General features: G+C 39.1%; 1 protein-coding gene across 2 annotated transcripts in view; it reads right to left on the bottom strand.

The window, feature by feature from the left end:
• Positions 1-15923, bottom strand: part of LOC111866645 (H/ACA ribonucleoprotein complex subunit 4) — an 83274-nt gene that overhangs the window by 30808 nt on the left and 36543 nt on the right. For both annotated transcript variants that reach the window (XM_023855789.2, XM_023855791.2), the window contains exons 7-8: positions 8391-8551; positions 970-1090 (exon numbers count right to left, since the gene is read on the bottom strand). In XM_023855789.2, the coding sequence (XP_023711557.1) occupies positions 970-1090; positions 8391-8551 (282 nt within the window). The remainder of the gene's footprint in view (positions 1-969; positions 1091-8390; positions 8552-15923) is intronic.

Raw genomic sequence — 15923 nt, 5'->3', positions numbered from 1 at the left:
AGTCAGTGAGCAGAGGAATATCCTACACGAAATAAGAAAACGGAAGGCTAATTGGATTGGTCATGTTTTATGCAGAAACTGCCTTCTAAAAGAAGTTATTGAAGGAAAGATAGAGGGGCGGATAGAAGTGACAAGAAGACGAGGAAGAAGACGTAAGAAGATGCTGGATGACCTTGGGGACAGAAGAGGATACCGTCATTTGAAGGAGAAAGCTCTAGATCGCATTAAGTGGAGGAATTGTTTTGGAAGAGACTGTGGACCTGTCGTCTGACAGATTACTGATGATGATGATGATGATGTACCGTAACTTAGTCCCAAGGTGTCACAGAGGTCTTGGATGGTCAGTCTACGATCTTGCAGAATCAGATCCCTAACTTTCGCAACATTTTCTGGTGTTTTGCCTGTTGACGGCCATCCCGAACGATTGTCATCATCAGTCAATGTTCGGCAATTTTTTAAACACTTATACCAGTTGTAAGTTTGTGTCCGGCCTAAACTGTTTTCACCAAAAGCTTGCTTCAGCATTTGGTGCGTTTCTGCAGCGGCTTTCCCAAGTCTGAAACAAAACTTTATACAGACACGCTGCTCTCTCAGGTCAGCCATCACAAAACCGCAAACTCACAGAAACACAACAATGGAAATACGTTCACCAACAATAAACCCAACCACTCAACTTGACGCCGCTTGCCACCCTGATTCAAGAAGGATGTGTGAGGAGACACCTAGGGGTATTTCAATATACACATAACCATTCGCGCATAAAATTCAAATTTCGGAAACTTTTGGATTGCCCCATGTACCTACGAAATTTTAACATTAAAGGCCTACTGGAAAGCAACCAGTTGAAGGACCAAACAAGATGAATGTTAGGATGATGGATTCAGAGAATGTGATCAAGTTCAATGGTGTAAATGGTATTAGAGATGCTGAACTAATAGTTACTGAGAAATATCTTTCAGGTTTCCCTACCCAATGCAATAGCTTCTCCCTTGGTTGTCACAATCACAATTTCCTCATTCAGCTCAATTGCATCCTCATACCTCAGCACACCTGGCAACATGATTTTTGCTCCATAGCACACAGCATTCACCTGCACAAAAAATACACTAATGAATTAATGGGAGGAGGGTTCAGAAGAACCATGAAGTCTTGGTAAGGACCTAAATGCATACCATCATGCGAAAACACAACTCCAATATGAGATCTTGCAGAAGCCTGTGCAGTGGGACTGTCCTTGCATTTCCAAACATTTCATTTAACAAAGGTACACATTATTTCATATTAGACGATATGTCAGGTTGATTATACAAACAAACTGGTGAAAGTAGGAAATGTGTGTGCCCTATTTTTAGGAACTAACCTGGAAGGAAAAAATAAAAAAAAAGTGCTCAGATAGGATAGCTGGTGTACCAGCTGTGACCTGAAATATAAATATAGTTACAAAATCAAGATAATAAGGCAGGAACCAACACCTATTAAAATAATGTTCCATTATATAAGTGAGATCACCTACATGTATACTTCTCAAACAGATCTCCATCACATGTACAGACTGCATTAAAGTAATTTTTATGTTGTGTCATGTATTCATTCGTTGAAATTGAACAAACACTGAATTTCTTCCCTGAAATTTGTTGCATAATACCATAAAATTAATTTTATGACAATCACTGCTTTTATAAGTGATTAAAATATTTTAAATACTGAGATTTTATGTCAATATTGCACCAGACACAACAGGAAATACATCAAGAAGTGAACATGATATTTTATTTAATTCACATAAATAGGGACTTATGAAAATTGTGCAATGCATATAGAATATACAGGGTGTGGCAGAATACATTAGATGATTTAAATTTGTGAAATGGCTAATTTATTTTCAGTTAATATAAGAAACACTCATATTTCTGTGAAGTCTGTAGAAGCATATCATGTGCTAACTACTTTTAAAGACAACATCAGCCACATGAGCTCCAATGTTCTGCAAGAAATCCTCTGCACTTCACCTGAAAGAGTCTGTTGTCTTCCACAGCATGTCCACTGGAATTTGCAGAATGGTAGTCATTGGAATCCCAAAACTCATAAATGGTGCTAGGTCAATTCTTGTACACATTGTGCTTTAAATATCCCCATAAGAAGTACTCACATGGGGATAATCCTGCCTAGCGTAGAGGCCAAGCAACATCACCATTTCTCAAGCTGACACATACTAGGAACATTTCTTGAACTGTTAGCATGGAGATTCGTGGCATGCGAGATGTCACGCCATCCTGTTGAAACCATACTAAGTGTACGTCACTGTGGCATTAGTGTAGTTCTAGCAGAAGAAATTCATTGAGTATGGACACATAACACTCAACAGTTACTGTCACTGCAAGTCCATTGTCTTCAAAAAAGTATGGTCTAAAATGCCAAATGATCTGAGTCCACACCATTCTGTGACCTTCTGGCTATACAAAGGTGATTGATACAGTAAGCGGTGGTTTTCTTCTGCCCAGTACCTGAAATTCTGCTTATTAACATACCCCCTTAGATGAAAATGGGCTTCATCTGATGTTATCAAGTTGGGAAGAAATTGCAGTAGTGTGTCCATTTAAAATAGCTTAGTGCAAAAGTTCCTTCGCACAGTAATTCTTGCACCATTCAAATCTTGATAGGATGAATGTGCAAATCCACGTGCAAAATTTCCCTAACACTCCTACCTGACAACTCCAGTGCTACAGAACGTCAGCTAGCAGAGCATCATGGACTCTTTTGTTGGGCCACTCGCACCCTCTCCACACTTTCTGGGTTGCACACTGATCATGGACAGTCAGGATTCTTCTTTGGCAAGGAAGAAGCAGTTGACCTAAACTGGCTTACCCAATTTAATGGTTTGACATGTCAGAACCTTACCATTTCTTCCAGTGTTACAAAATTTCCTAAATTCACGTTGTGTTTGAGTAGCTGAATTATTATTTTTAAAAATGCTCTCCACAGTAAATCTACAATGCTCACATGGTGACTAATAGTCTTTGAACTGCTCTCAACACAGCAGCAAAAAATCAGCATGCTATCTACTGGCATTTGGTGCCAATTTTAAATAGTCTAATCAATTCTGCTGCACCCTGTATTATGCAAATAAACATACACAGCTTGTAACAATGACTAAGTATGGATGCAGTCCTTGAGCAAAGAAAGAAAAACATTAGTACCTCATAATCTGATCATAAAAAGAAAGAAAGAAAGAAAGAAAAAGAAAGGAAGAAAGAAAAAAGGACACAGACTTCCAAGATTGTGGTATGAAGGACTTTTATAAATCTACGATGGGGTACCCAAAAGAAACCAAACTAATTTTTTTGTGGGCAGAGCTTTTGTAGTACCGCGTTTTGCCGCTATGAGCGCATAGAGCTAACATTCCTGAGTCGATAAGCCGACTACCGTTTCTTCAGAAGGTAAGGACTAGTTTCGGCAGAGTTTATAGTGACAACTGTTTTGTATGGTCGTCATTTTTGCAATGGCCCAAACACATGAAAATGTTGAAAAAATTCGTGAAATCATCAAGGAAGATCGACAACGGACCATTGAAGAAACTGTGGAGCTGTCGGGAGTCACTTGGAACTCAGTTCAGCGAATTTTGACAGAAGATTTGGGAACGAAAAGGGTGGCTGCGAAATTCGTGCCACGACTGCTGAGTGCTGAACAAAAACAAGGTCGTGTGGAAGCATGCTGTGCTTTGAAAGAAGAGTCCCGAAATGATCAAAACTTTTTTCCAGCGTTTTGCTGATGTTGCTGAGGTGAAGGAAAAGAATGACGGAGGCGCTGTCAAGCATCTCAAAAGATGAATTTAGACAATGTTTTGAAAAATGGAATAAAAGACTAGACAAGTGTATTAGTGTAAGTGGACAGTACTTTGAAGGGGAATGAAGGTTTGTGATTAAAATTTGAATAAATAAGTTAAAAAAAAAATAAGTTCGGTTTCTTTTGGGTACCCCCTCGTACATCATGGATTTATAAGAAATTCTGCTTTCTATATAATCATGACATGTTATACCAAACAACAGTTTTGTAAAATGACACTTTCATATTTGTATTGATTGTGTGAGAAGCTACAAACAAGAACATGATAAACTGAAGCAACAAAATTATATTAGTTAATATCGTATACAGTACACAGCTACTGTGATGAGATTTCATGTCTGACCCAAGCAAAATAAGTTATGTACAATATGCAATAAGCACCCGATTTACTTTGCAGATGAATGATGGCAATAATTAGGATCTGGCAGAATATCAGGTACTTGAGGGGTCAATTTCACTATCAACGAAAAAAGCAACAAAGAAAACAGCAATTAAAAATAAAACAAACTTTTATTCTGGTTTGCAAATACTTATGCACTGAGCATGGTGAAAATGGCAATGCCAGCACCAACGAGCTGAGAAGCTAAATTCAAAGTCTCAGACTATGGTTACATGGTTCAATTGGCGAAGACTGGAGCTGAAGATCCGTTCATATGACCTGAACCAGCCTGTGGCATCTCTATGGGAGTTGCCAGAAAGGCAATCAGGGACTGGACAAATATGAAGCACAAGAAATACTGGGGTTCCTTGACTGGACTCAGGCAAGCAAATGGACTCATACAAGGACCCTCTGCTAAAAGAGCGAAGGAACTGTTGAAGTTAAACAGGAACCAGCTACGATGTGTGGTGGGACTACTTACAGGACACTGTCACCTTAAAGGTCACGTCTTCAAACTGGGACTAACTGATAGTCCCACTTGTGAGAGGTGTCAAGAAGAAAATGAAACAGCCACACATACCCTGTGTGAATGTGAGGCCTTGGCTTATTTAAGATTATGTAACTTGGGTCAACACTTCATGGAACCAAATGTCTATTTCGACTCCCCAACATACAAAATCCTGCGCTTCATTCGAAGTGCAGGATTGCTGAGGGGATAATAAAAATGGGAAGCATAATAGACCACTGTAGGTCGTGGCGCAAGGGCCGAGAAGGCCCACACCTTATATATTCATCCATCCATTCATTCATTCATGGTTACATGATAAGAGGTATAAGAGGTATACCAAATGGTATGATACGAAAGTACCCAGAAGCTGGGATAGGTCAGCGGGTATAGTGTACGGGCAGGATGGCTGTGGTTCAATTGCTGGCAATGGCAAGAGATCTGTCCTTTCCAGTGCCTAGACTGTTTCTGTGGCCTCCCCAGCCTCCTATCCAATGGGTATTGGGGTCCTTCCCCAAGGTAAAGCAGTCAGGGCATGACACTGAACACTCACCCCCATCTAGCCAAAAATGAAGCCATACCTCCACTCCTCCATATGCCTTCACAGGACAGTGTTTAATTAAGCACAGGGATTATACACATTTTTTTTTAATTTGCTTAGTGGGGGTGGACTCCAAATGGGTCCACTCGGCACGGTGGCTACTGATTGGCCTATTGTAGCCCGTCCCGGGTGATTATGATGGAGAATTTGGTGGAATGAAGATTGGAAGGGAAAACTGAAGTGCTTGGAGAAAACCCGCCCCTTTGTCCACCACAAATCCCACTTGACCAGACCTGGGATCGAACCCACACTGCTGCAGTGGTAAGCCAGTGACTAACCGCTTGAGCTATGGCATGGCCAACAGGGATTATATAACCTTTTACCTTTTATGCAAGTAGTCAGACTAAATTAAATGAGCAATATGGTTTCAGTACACTCTCTAACTAATATTAATCATAAACTTTTGCTAAAACAGCAAAGAATCTTGGATCACAGGAGACTGTTCTGCAGAACAAAGTGATCCTCCTCAATTTAATTCATCATTTCTCAATTTGACATTAATTTCATGCAAACTGTACAATAATACACAACTTTTCTATAAATATGTAAATAAATACATAGAACAACATATTCATATGCCCTTTCAAGATACAAGCAACAATTTCACAAGTCTCCATTACGATTCCATTCATCAAGAACTGATCAGACTGAATTTTATGGCCAAGTAGGTACATTCACAGCCTGTATTCAAGAGGTCCTGTGTTCTAATCTGACAGGTTTTTGTCACTTTTCTTAGTCTCTCCAGACAAATACCAATACAGGCCCTCAAATTATGCTGTGATCATTACTTTCAATTGGAAAGTAACATTATTCACTAATCTTACTGATTCTAAACGAATGGTTGCATCCCTAATGCATTAATTAGATGTATACAGCTATACATATTTCAGTGAAATACAACTTTTATTGTAAAATAATTAAAAGGTTATGAGTCACCATCATCATAACTTCATACTGTGACATAATGCCTGTAATGCAGAACAGTGGAGCTGGAAAAGGCGGCCAATGCTTAGTAAACATGATCTCACGGCAACAGATACACATGCAACATTGGTAGAACTGCTGTAAGTGATGTGTTCTGTGCAGTCCATGTCAAGGATATATAATGAGTCATTTGTGAGTTAGCAGGCACAACTGGTTGTAGGCAATGAGCACAGAAACAGAGGAGTCTCCACTGTTAGATGCTGCTACCAACCACTGACTAGTGAAGAGATAAAAAACTGAGAAGACTTAGTGTGTGCTATAGTTATTTACAGGATATACAAACGTAAATAATGTATACAGTCTACATAACAATATTCTGTATTTAAAAACAAAGAAGACACTACTGTATTAACATTTGCTTTTACAGTCAACTCTCGATTATCTGGGATAATGGTGGGCATGGAAATCACAATTAATCGAAAACCCGGTTAAGACAAATGTCATTAATAGTGGTACTGTAATACTGTACCTTCGTAATACTATAGGCCTACCTGTATTTAAATTTACTCAGCCTCATTTTTATGTCATCTCATGGCCTATTTAATACTTTTTTTACTTTATACTGACGTGTGAATTAGTTATTTCAATCACAGTGTTCAACAACATCCAACACTTTTTATGAATATTCACACTTAACACTTAAAAAAATTAATAATGTCGTTTGCTTTTTCGCGACTCTTTCCTTTTTATGGATATCCGTACGAAGCCTACGTAATATTAGCTTGTCACTTAATAAACTGTTCTCTTCACTCTCAAGATAGTTTAGTAACGATTCCAAATGATTAAGAGCAGCACCATGTGATATTTTCTTACTAGCAGCACTGTCCATCTCTTCCTCATTCTCACTTTCTTCCCGCTCTTCTGGAACTTACGGTTTCATCACTGCTTAACATTTCGAAGCCCGGCTCACACAAGTTTCTGTTGAATACTTAACACAACACGCTTCCTTTTACACCCTGACATTTTGCTAACACACTTGAAGATCAATACAAAGAGTCCAACTGGGGCGGTGTACCTGTCCTTGAAACTTTCCACAAATCCTTACATTGTGTTAGCGTAACAGGACCAACGAATGCAGAGCTCGGTTCACACTAGTGCGAAAAGTGTTACAACTCATCATATGAAACAAAAGTGAATGAATATTAAACAACATATAAGCCTCAAAAAAGCCTCAGTAGCCCCGGTTAAGCCACAAACCAGTTAATCCGCCCCCAGATAATCGAGAGTTGACTGTATTTTGTTTTTACAGACATAACATGTTTCGACCCTTATATCGGGTCATCATCAAGCACACAATGCTCCAGTTTCAGCTGTTGAATTGCAATTAGTTTTTATCTAATTCACAAACAAGGATCGCAAATGTTGATACAGCAGTGACTTCTTTGTTTTTAAATACAGAATATTGTTGTGTAGAATGTATACCTTATATACTTTTTACATATATCTTATTCAAAACACATAACAGGATGCACACTATTATGACTATAGTTATTTGTAGAGTATGTGGTTTAATGAAAGTGCTATAATCATTTACAGTTATGAGTTGTAAGTGTTCAATAAATCCAATTATCAGTAGAAACAGCATGTCTAGTTATTAACATGTGACAATATTTTATATGTGGAGAGGAAGCCAGCATGTCTCTGATGGTCTTAAGTTTTCCAGATATCTGAACTCACTCATGAGAGTCATTCAACTAGCCTCTCTGATATCTGTAGCTAATGGGAATCTGCAACAAAGGTTCTGGGATGAAAAGGAGCAATAAAATATATATATACTGACTATAAATTCCTTTTCATCAGCCCCTTGATGATTCCATTTCACCTATGCATTATGACCAAAAATAATATTTTGATTTGTTAAAGTATCTAACTGCATCTTCATGGTAGGTTACAAAAATTGGGTTCTGAACCAGGAACTTCTGTTCACACCATGTATATTCTCAAGTCAAGAGGAACTATCTAGAAAAGCAATATTTTTCTTTATATAGTTTTTACATCACTACTTACAGACACATCATTTCATGGGCCACTTATTCACCGTCACTCCCATTCACAGCATAGTGCAAACAGCCACTCACCGCACTGTCCTTCATGATGATGCGCTTATGGTTAATCAGTAAGCCCTCTAGTGGGCGGATCACCCTGCGCAGGTAGCTCTCATCCTTGTGATTCTCGTATAACCACTGTGCATCCAGCACATCATGCAATGTTACCAGACCAGCTTCCTCTGACTGTATGCCTGCAACAAAAAGCCAAGAAAGCTATGCTATAATGCAAACAGAGCAAGTAATCACCATAAGACACTCTTGTCATGTGCTAACATAGTTTTTGGCTTTTATATAAGTGTTTATTGATGAACATATTGATTAGCACATTAAATTATTCTAAAAATAGTTAATTCAAGTATAAAATGTTATAAAATCCAGATTCTGATGCAAAATTTCCTAAGAAATGTATTCAGTTAACCACATCTTCAACATGATCACCATTTTGTTAAATGCCTTCTTGGAGAGGCACACCAATGTTGGTATTCACAGTATAACATTTATCTCATTGTGGAGCAGTTATTATGTCTGTCAGCAATCACTTTAGATGTTGATGTCGGCTGTCTAGTTCACTATTATTCAACTACATGTCACTGCACTATTCTCTCCTTGCACTCGTCACTGCCACCTGCACTGAACTACTCGGAGCACATGGTAGCATACTTGGTTCAGGCACTATACTACAAGCCAGAAGGTCGCCAGTTCAATTCCCGATAAGGTCACTGGATTTTCAGTTAACCTAATCCTTCCATTCACTGATGTTTACCCAGCCTCTAACAGAAATGAGTACCAGGAATCTTCCTGGGGGTAAATGGTGTGTAAGGCTGACAACCTCACTGTCATCTGTGAACCAACTGTCTAGAAAATGTGGGAGCCTTGACATCTCACAGCCCTATGGGCCTCCATGGCCTGTTACAGGGATAAGTTTACCTTTACTGAACAAACCCCTCACCTCATAGTATGCACTGGCTCATCACACACTAACACTGTAAACTGCTTCTAGTTTGTAGTGAAGTTCAACTGAACTGCTGTAATCCACTCACCTCAGCCACTTTCTCTAGTCTGACTTAACCTGCAAACTCCACACCTCTATCCAAGCTATGTCATTCTCAAACCTTCTCACAGAATCTTGGCTAACCTTGGTTCAATTAGTTTCCAGAACCATCCCAAAGGGGGGAGGCGCTGGTGCTTCTCAAAAGAGTAGAGAACTGAAACACAGCCACCTCTCCTCAAATCACATGACAATATAGTGGATGTGTGTTTGTGATCTCCCTCATTGCTGGATAATTGTGACTCTTTGGTCCATACGATTACCTGTTTCTTTTGGGAACTTCACTCTTATAAAAAAAACAAAAACAATTTCCATGGCCTGTAGTCCGCAAGCAAACTATACCGACCGAGCTACCACTGCTTGTTGGCGAAGTTAGTGCCAACCTTTGCAGATAGAGGGTGTCGCGTGGTCAGCGCAACGGATCCCCACGGCCATTAACCTCAGTTTTCTAGAGCGGTCACTCTTATAAAACCCAACAAAATGAAAGTCACATGGATTAAGTTCTTGACCACAGGGTGATCATAAATGTACACAGTTGCGATGCTCAGGATACTGATGTCAGATTACAAGACGGCTAAAAATTCTGTGTAGAAATTTCAGCACCACATTAGCAGTTTAATTTTCTAACCTAATAAAATTAAGTTTAAGTAACATTTAAGTTACCACACTTGCAATGAAAGTAACTGTTTATCACATACCTGGATGGGATCCATAGCAAGGGAAGTTCTGTGCCTGTTAGATTACACTGGAGTACAAGCCTCCTTTCATTATATTTGTCACAACGTCAAACTGAGATGATTGTCACCAATGTGTACTCATTAAAGAAAGGAAAAATGTTAACACTCATTTTCATGCCACATTTAAAACTGTGACAAGAGTGGTCGTGACATGACATTTTTTTGGAAGCAGCAAAGTCATGACAAATGTTACCACAAATCAAATTTAGTTAATTTCTGTGATGCTGAATTTCCAACGTTAATCTGGGTGCCATGACATAATTAATTCAAGTTTATATGGTGACATGTTGTAACACTGTGTCATGACATAAATATCATGACTTCATACCATGTGAAAACAAGCCTTCACTTTGCTAAGGTTTGGTATACACCATGGTATTCTCTTCTTTAGCATCATAAACAACATCAAAGAAGGTAATCGATTTTGCCTTCCTATTACACTTTTTTGAAGAACTGCCACTTCACACAGACATAATATTTCAAGCTTTGTATTCAGATCTAAGTTCCTCCATTTCATTGTCATAATTTTGAAATTTTGCAGTTGGCAACAAATGAAACACAGTAGTCTTGTGGGGGCCAAAACCTTGAACATACACATGCACAGTTGTATTGTGACATCAACATCCAGTATCAACTGAAACTCCAATCAGGGACTGGACAAATACGATGCACAAGAAATAATGGGGATCCTTGACTGGACTCAGGCAAGCAAAGGGACTCATATGAGGACCCTCTGTGAGGAACTGCTGAAGTTAAAAAGGAACCAGCTACAATGGGTGGTGGGACTGAGGGATAATCAAAAGGGAAGCATAATAGATCACTGTGGGTCACAGTGCAAGGACCGAGAAGGTCCACCCCTTATACATTCATTCATCAATGGAAGCTCAGCAGAAGGGGAAACCTGTGTGACAAGAGGGCAAAGACACTCCATAAACAAGTCAAGAGGAATAATATACAGTGGAACAAGCTATTGGACTTATGAGAATATTCAGAGGTCATCATGTGACAAACATTTCTGAAATGCAAACTTCCTCCTACATAAAGATACGGCAGAAAGATTTTTATGGGACCTTTTGGACTGCTAACCATAAACGACTGTGGAAGCAAACTGGAAGTACAGATGGTGCAAAAAGTAACAGGAAAATTGTAGCAGGTAGTTACAAATAACTCATTATGATGAAGCTGCAGGGAAAATATGATTGATTTTTCATATATGGGAGCTATTTAGAAAGTTGTAGTCGTCACCATCATCATCATCATCATCATCCTCCTCCTCCTCCTCTAGCTCCCACTGGAGTATAGGGCATTAACAGAGTGTCATCATATAACATGGTTCTTGCTGAGTTGTTTAATTTCTCCCCATGTCTTCCCAGCAGCCAAGGCTTCCTCTTGTATTGTTCTCTGTCAACTTCTCTTGTGTCTTCTTTTCCTTTGTCCTTGTGGGTTCCACTCCATACCCTCCTTCTCGACTGCATTTTCCTTCTGAAGAGTATGGCCAATCCAGTTCCATTTACGCCTGGTTATCTGTTATTTTTATTACATTTTCTGTTTCCATAGTTCATCATTTATTTTTATAACTGGCCATCTCACGATTTACAAAACTTTGTTAATTTTTTTTACATATTTCCTGGATAACTCACCATGTCTCACTTCCATATATGAGAATTTACTTCACATTAGAGTTTAAAATTCTTGGTTTTTTTAATGAAATAACACTTGATTTCCAAAACTTTCTGTAGCTGATTAAATGCACAATTTGCTTATATTTTATTTCTTACATCTTCCACACTACCACCTTCCTTTGTTTAATATACACATAAATGACGTCCCCTTTCAAATAAGTAAGATTTCTGAAGTTATTATGTTTGCAGATGACACGAATATTCTTTGCACAGCTAAAGACTACTATAATATAAAAATAAAACCTGACATTGTACTTAATCATATGTTTATGTGGCTTCAAAACAATCAACTTGTATTAAATGTGGATAAAAGAAAAATGATAAAATTCACCCCAACAGCAGCTATGAGCTACCAACTACATACACTGTTTTCTAACAAGACAGTGAAAGAAGTACAAATTATAAAATTTCTCGGTTTGCAGCTGGACAATCATCTGACTTGTAAGGGACATATCGATTTTTTGCTTCACAGGTTGAGCATAGCTGGTTTTCTAATGCAAAAATTATCCTATATATTAAATATAAATGGTCTTAAAGCAGGACATTATGCATATTATCACTCATTGGAGGAATATGGAATAATATATTGGGGAAATACATCAGACAGTCATAAGGTCTTTGTTATACAAAAGAAAATAATAAGAATAATGATGGGAGTGGGCCCAACTCATACATGTAGAGATCTATTTAAATAGCTTGACATACTACCAATCCCATGTATATATTTGCTCTCATTGGTATCAGAAGGAATGACCACCTTCACATACCCTCAACACATTTATAATCCTATCAGAGATGGGTGTATTATTCAAGCATCAAGCTATTTAACACTCTGCCGCCAAATATCTCTGTTTTCAAAAATGATAAAAAAACAATTTAGGTTTTACAAAATTATTTGCAAAGAAACTCGTTTTACTCTATTGATGAATTTGCCAAGCATACAAGGGGCTCAAATGTTGAGAGTAATTAAGTGGTCTGTGTTCTTGTATTATATGTTGTTGAGACTCCCGTGTATGATGACTGTGGTTGTTATGTATTTTGTAATATGTTACAATGAAACTGTATTGATGATATGGCTGGACAGTGTATGTGTAATGGTAGGGAGTGCAATTGCACCGCATATAGTTATGGTTGGAAAGAACGTGACTGTGGTGTCGCCAGAGTCTATGTGGGATGTCCTGACAACTTGCACTGTCTGCGTGAGGCCTCATTATTTACTGTATTGGACCAAGGACATATAAAGTGTGGTCATCATAAATTTGTAATGTATGACATGTTTTACATTAAGCCTTTTGGGGAGATGACTGGATCAATGAAAATGTAAATATAAACTATACTACCAAGATAAGGAATTTATCAACATTTATTTTGAAGGTAACCTGTTTATTTTGGGCAACTAATGTAGAAGCAGGGGAAATCTCTCACACATGCAAGGTAACATCATATGACTCACTGCCCCATAAACCATCATTTACAAGGTGTGGCAATAAAGAAACCGGATTCATGCTCTAACCCTTTATTAAAAAAAAATCAGACAGTCGAAATGTTATCCCCTTCAATGTAGTCCCCTCCCCGATCCCTACACCGCTCCATGCGAATTTTCCACTGTTGGAAGCAGTGCTGCAGGTCATCTTGTGTTATGCTCTTCAAGAGTTGCGTCGCTTTTGCTTTCACTGCATCCACGGACTCGAACCTGGTCCCTTTCAGCGCAGACTTGATTTTTGGGAAGAGAAAAAAGTCGCACGGTGCTAGGTCCGGAGAATACGGTGGATGTTCCATCACTGGAATGTTGTTTTTTGCCAAATACCTCTTCACAGATAGCGCGTTGTGTGCTGGCGCGTTGTCGTGATGAAGAACCCATGAGGCATTCTTCCACATGTCTGGTCTCCTTCGTCGCACACGTTCACGGAGGTACGTCAAAACATTTTTATAATAAACCTGATTGACAGTCTGACCTTCAGGCACCCAATCAATGTAGATTACCCCCCGGATATCGAAAAAAACAATCATCATTGCTTTGAATTTGGACTTGCTCATGCGCGCTTTCTTCTTCCTAGGGGATTTGGGGCTCTTCCAATGCATGGATTGTCGCTTAGTCTCTGGATCATATTGAAGAATCCAAGTTTCGTCACACGTAATTACGTTTTGGAAGAAATCAGGATCATTTTCAATGTTTTCAAGAGTGTCAACACAGCAATTCACTCGATGTTCCTTTTGCTGGGGGGTAAGGATTTTTGGCACCACTTTAGCACACACCTTTTTCATGCCCAGATCGTCGTGCAAAATCTGTCTAACACTTTCCTTATTGATGTTCGTAAGTTCAGAAATTGCTCGAATGCTCAGTCGACGATCTCTTCGAACAATTCTAGCGACCTTCTCCACATTCTCTGGAGTTTTCGCAGTGGGAGGACGGCCCGATTTTGGATCGTTCCCGACGTTTTTCCTACCCTCCATAAACTTCTTAAACCACTCGAAAACTTGCGTGCGAGATAGACACTGATCACCATATACTTCTGTCAACAAATTGTAAGTTTCAGTGGCAGATTTTCCAAGTTTTGTGAGGAATTTGATGTTAGCACGTTGTTCTGCATTAGCACTCAGCATTATTCCGACGGAGCTCAGAAACACGATCCGCTTCTAACAATGGTCGCGGCCAGACTAACCGATGCACGTGAATGAAACTTTGTGTGACGGTAGAGGGAAGTCCAAGGGTCAATGCCCTACCCTCCTCTTCGTCAATGACGTGGCCGGAAATGAGTCATAAAAGTAATCCGGGTTCTTTATTGCCAAACCTTGTAACTGGTCACCCAGTGTTTCTTCTTGTCTCTACAGAGTATTAGGTGTCATGCAATTAATAATCCCACCAGCTGTGAAATTTGTGTGGTTATCCACTTTCTTCATTCTAAAAACAAGTGCTGTGGAATCCATCGAGAATTATATACAGTTTAAGGTCAAAATGTAATGAGTGAAGGAACTGTAAGGATAGAATTTTCAAAGATGGGTGAACAAATGTTCATGATGAAGAGTGAAGTGGTCAGCCATCCGTAATGAGTGATGATCTTGTTCAAAGTGTTGAGCAAAAATTCCATGAAAGATGGTGCTTCACAATTTCAGAACTTTTGCATCAATTTCACTCACTGTTCTCTATGAAATTATCACAATTAGGCTTGCCTATCACAAGTTTAGCGCAACACAAGTTCCAAAAATGTTCACAGGTACACACAAAATGCAGAGAATGGTTTCAGTTTTTATTTTCTTAGGGTGATACCACAAAGATAGTGATGAATTTCTCAATCACATCAAATGATTAACCCGTTGCCGTGGTTCGACGTGTATGTTTCGTCAGGGATTTAAATCGTCTGGGGGGGTTCGACGTGTATGTTTCGTCCAGCTGCACACCTACGTTATAACGCCCATAATAATTGATGGTTTTGCTGTAGATTGTTAGATTTTTCGCTGGCCTGTTGTCAGTAGAACAGAGTATAAATAAGACACGACTTTATCTGCGCCAAGTCATCGTTACATATGCCTGTCTTGCAGCAAAGTTCCTGTTGCTCTTGGGAGAGGTTTCTCCGTTCTCCTGTCATGAAAGGCCTGTTTTGTTTCTTATGAACTTATAAACATCAGAGACGTGATATGTGCTTGTGTTTATAATATCATATTACCCTGAGCTGGCGACACAAACACACTCAATTGGAATTCTTAGAAGAGGGATGTCCAAAACTTTATTGTTGCACGATCAATTGATTTCGCACAGTATATAGCACCCAGTTCTTAGAAAAACGTCACGAATTAAGGCAGAACACTGTGGTCACCACCTGAGACGATACGGATGTGTGTGGGGGAGGGAAAGAACTCATTCCTTCATGTATTATCGCTCCAGTTGACGCCATTTTATCGTACTGACCTTCGTGGTCGTTTCGAGGGATGACCATAAATATTTTTTTGAGCCAGCTAAGCTCTGCTTTCGTTCACTACATACCAGCCAGTTCTTAGAATAACTTCATGAATTCTGTGGTCACCCCTACGACGTCTTATGCCGCCAAAATGGATGGAAAATGAAACGCAGAAGCACCAACACTTGTTATGATAACAT

This window comes from Cryptotermes secundus, unplaced genomic scaffold (genome assembly GCF_002891405.2).
Source record: "Cryptotermes secundus unplaced genomic scaffold, Csec_1.0 scaffold1755, whole genome shotgun sequence".
Lineage (NCBI taxonomy): Eukaryota > Metazoa > Arthropoda > Insecta > Blattodea > Kalotermitidae > Cryptotermes > Cryptotermes secundus.
This window is presented reverse-complemented; position numbering and strand designations above follow the sequence as displayed.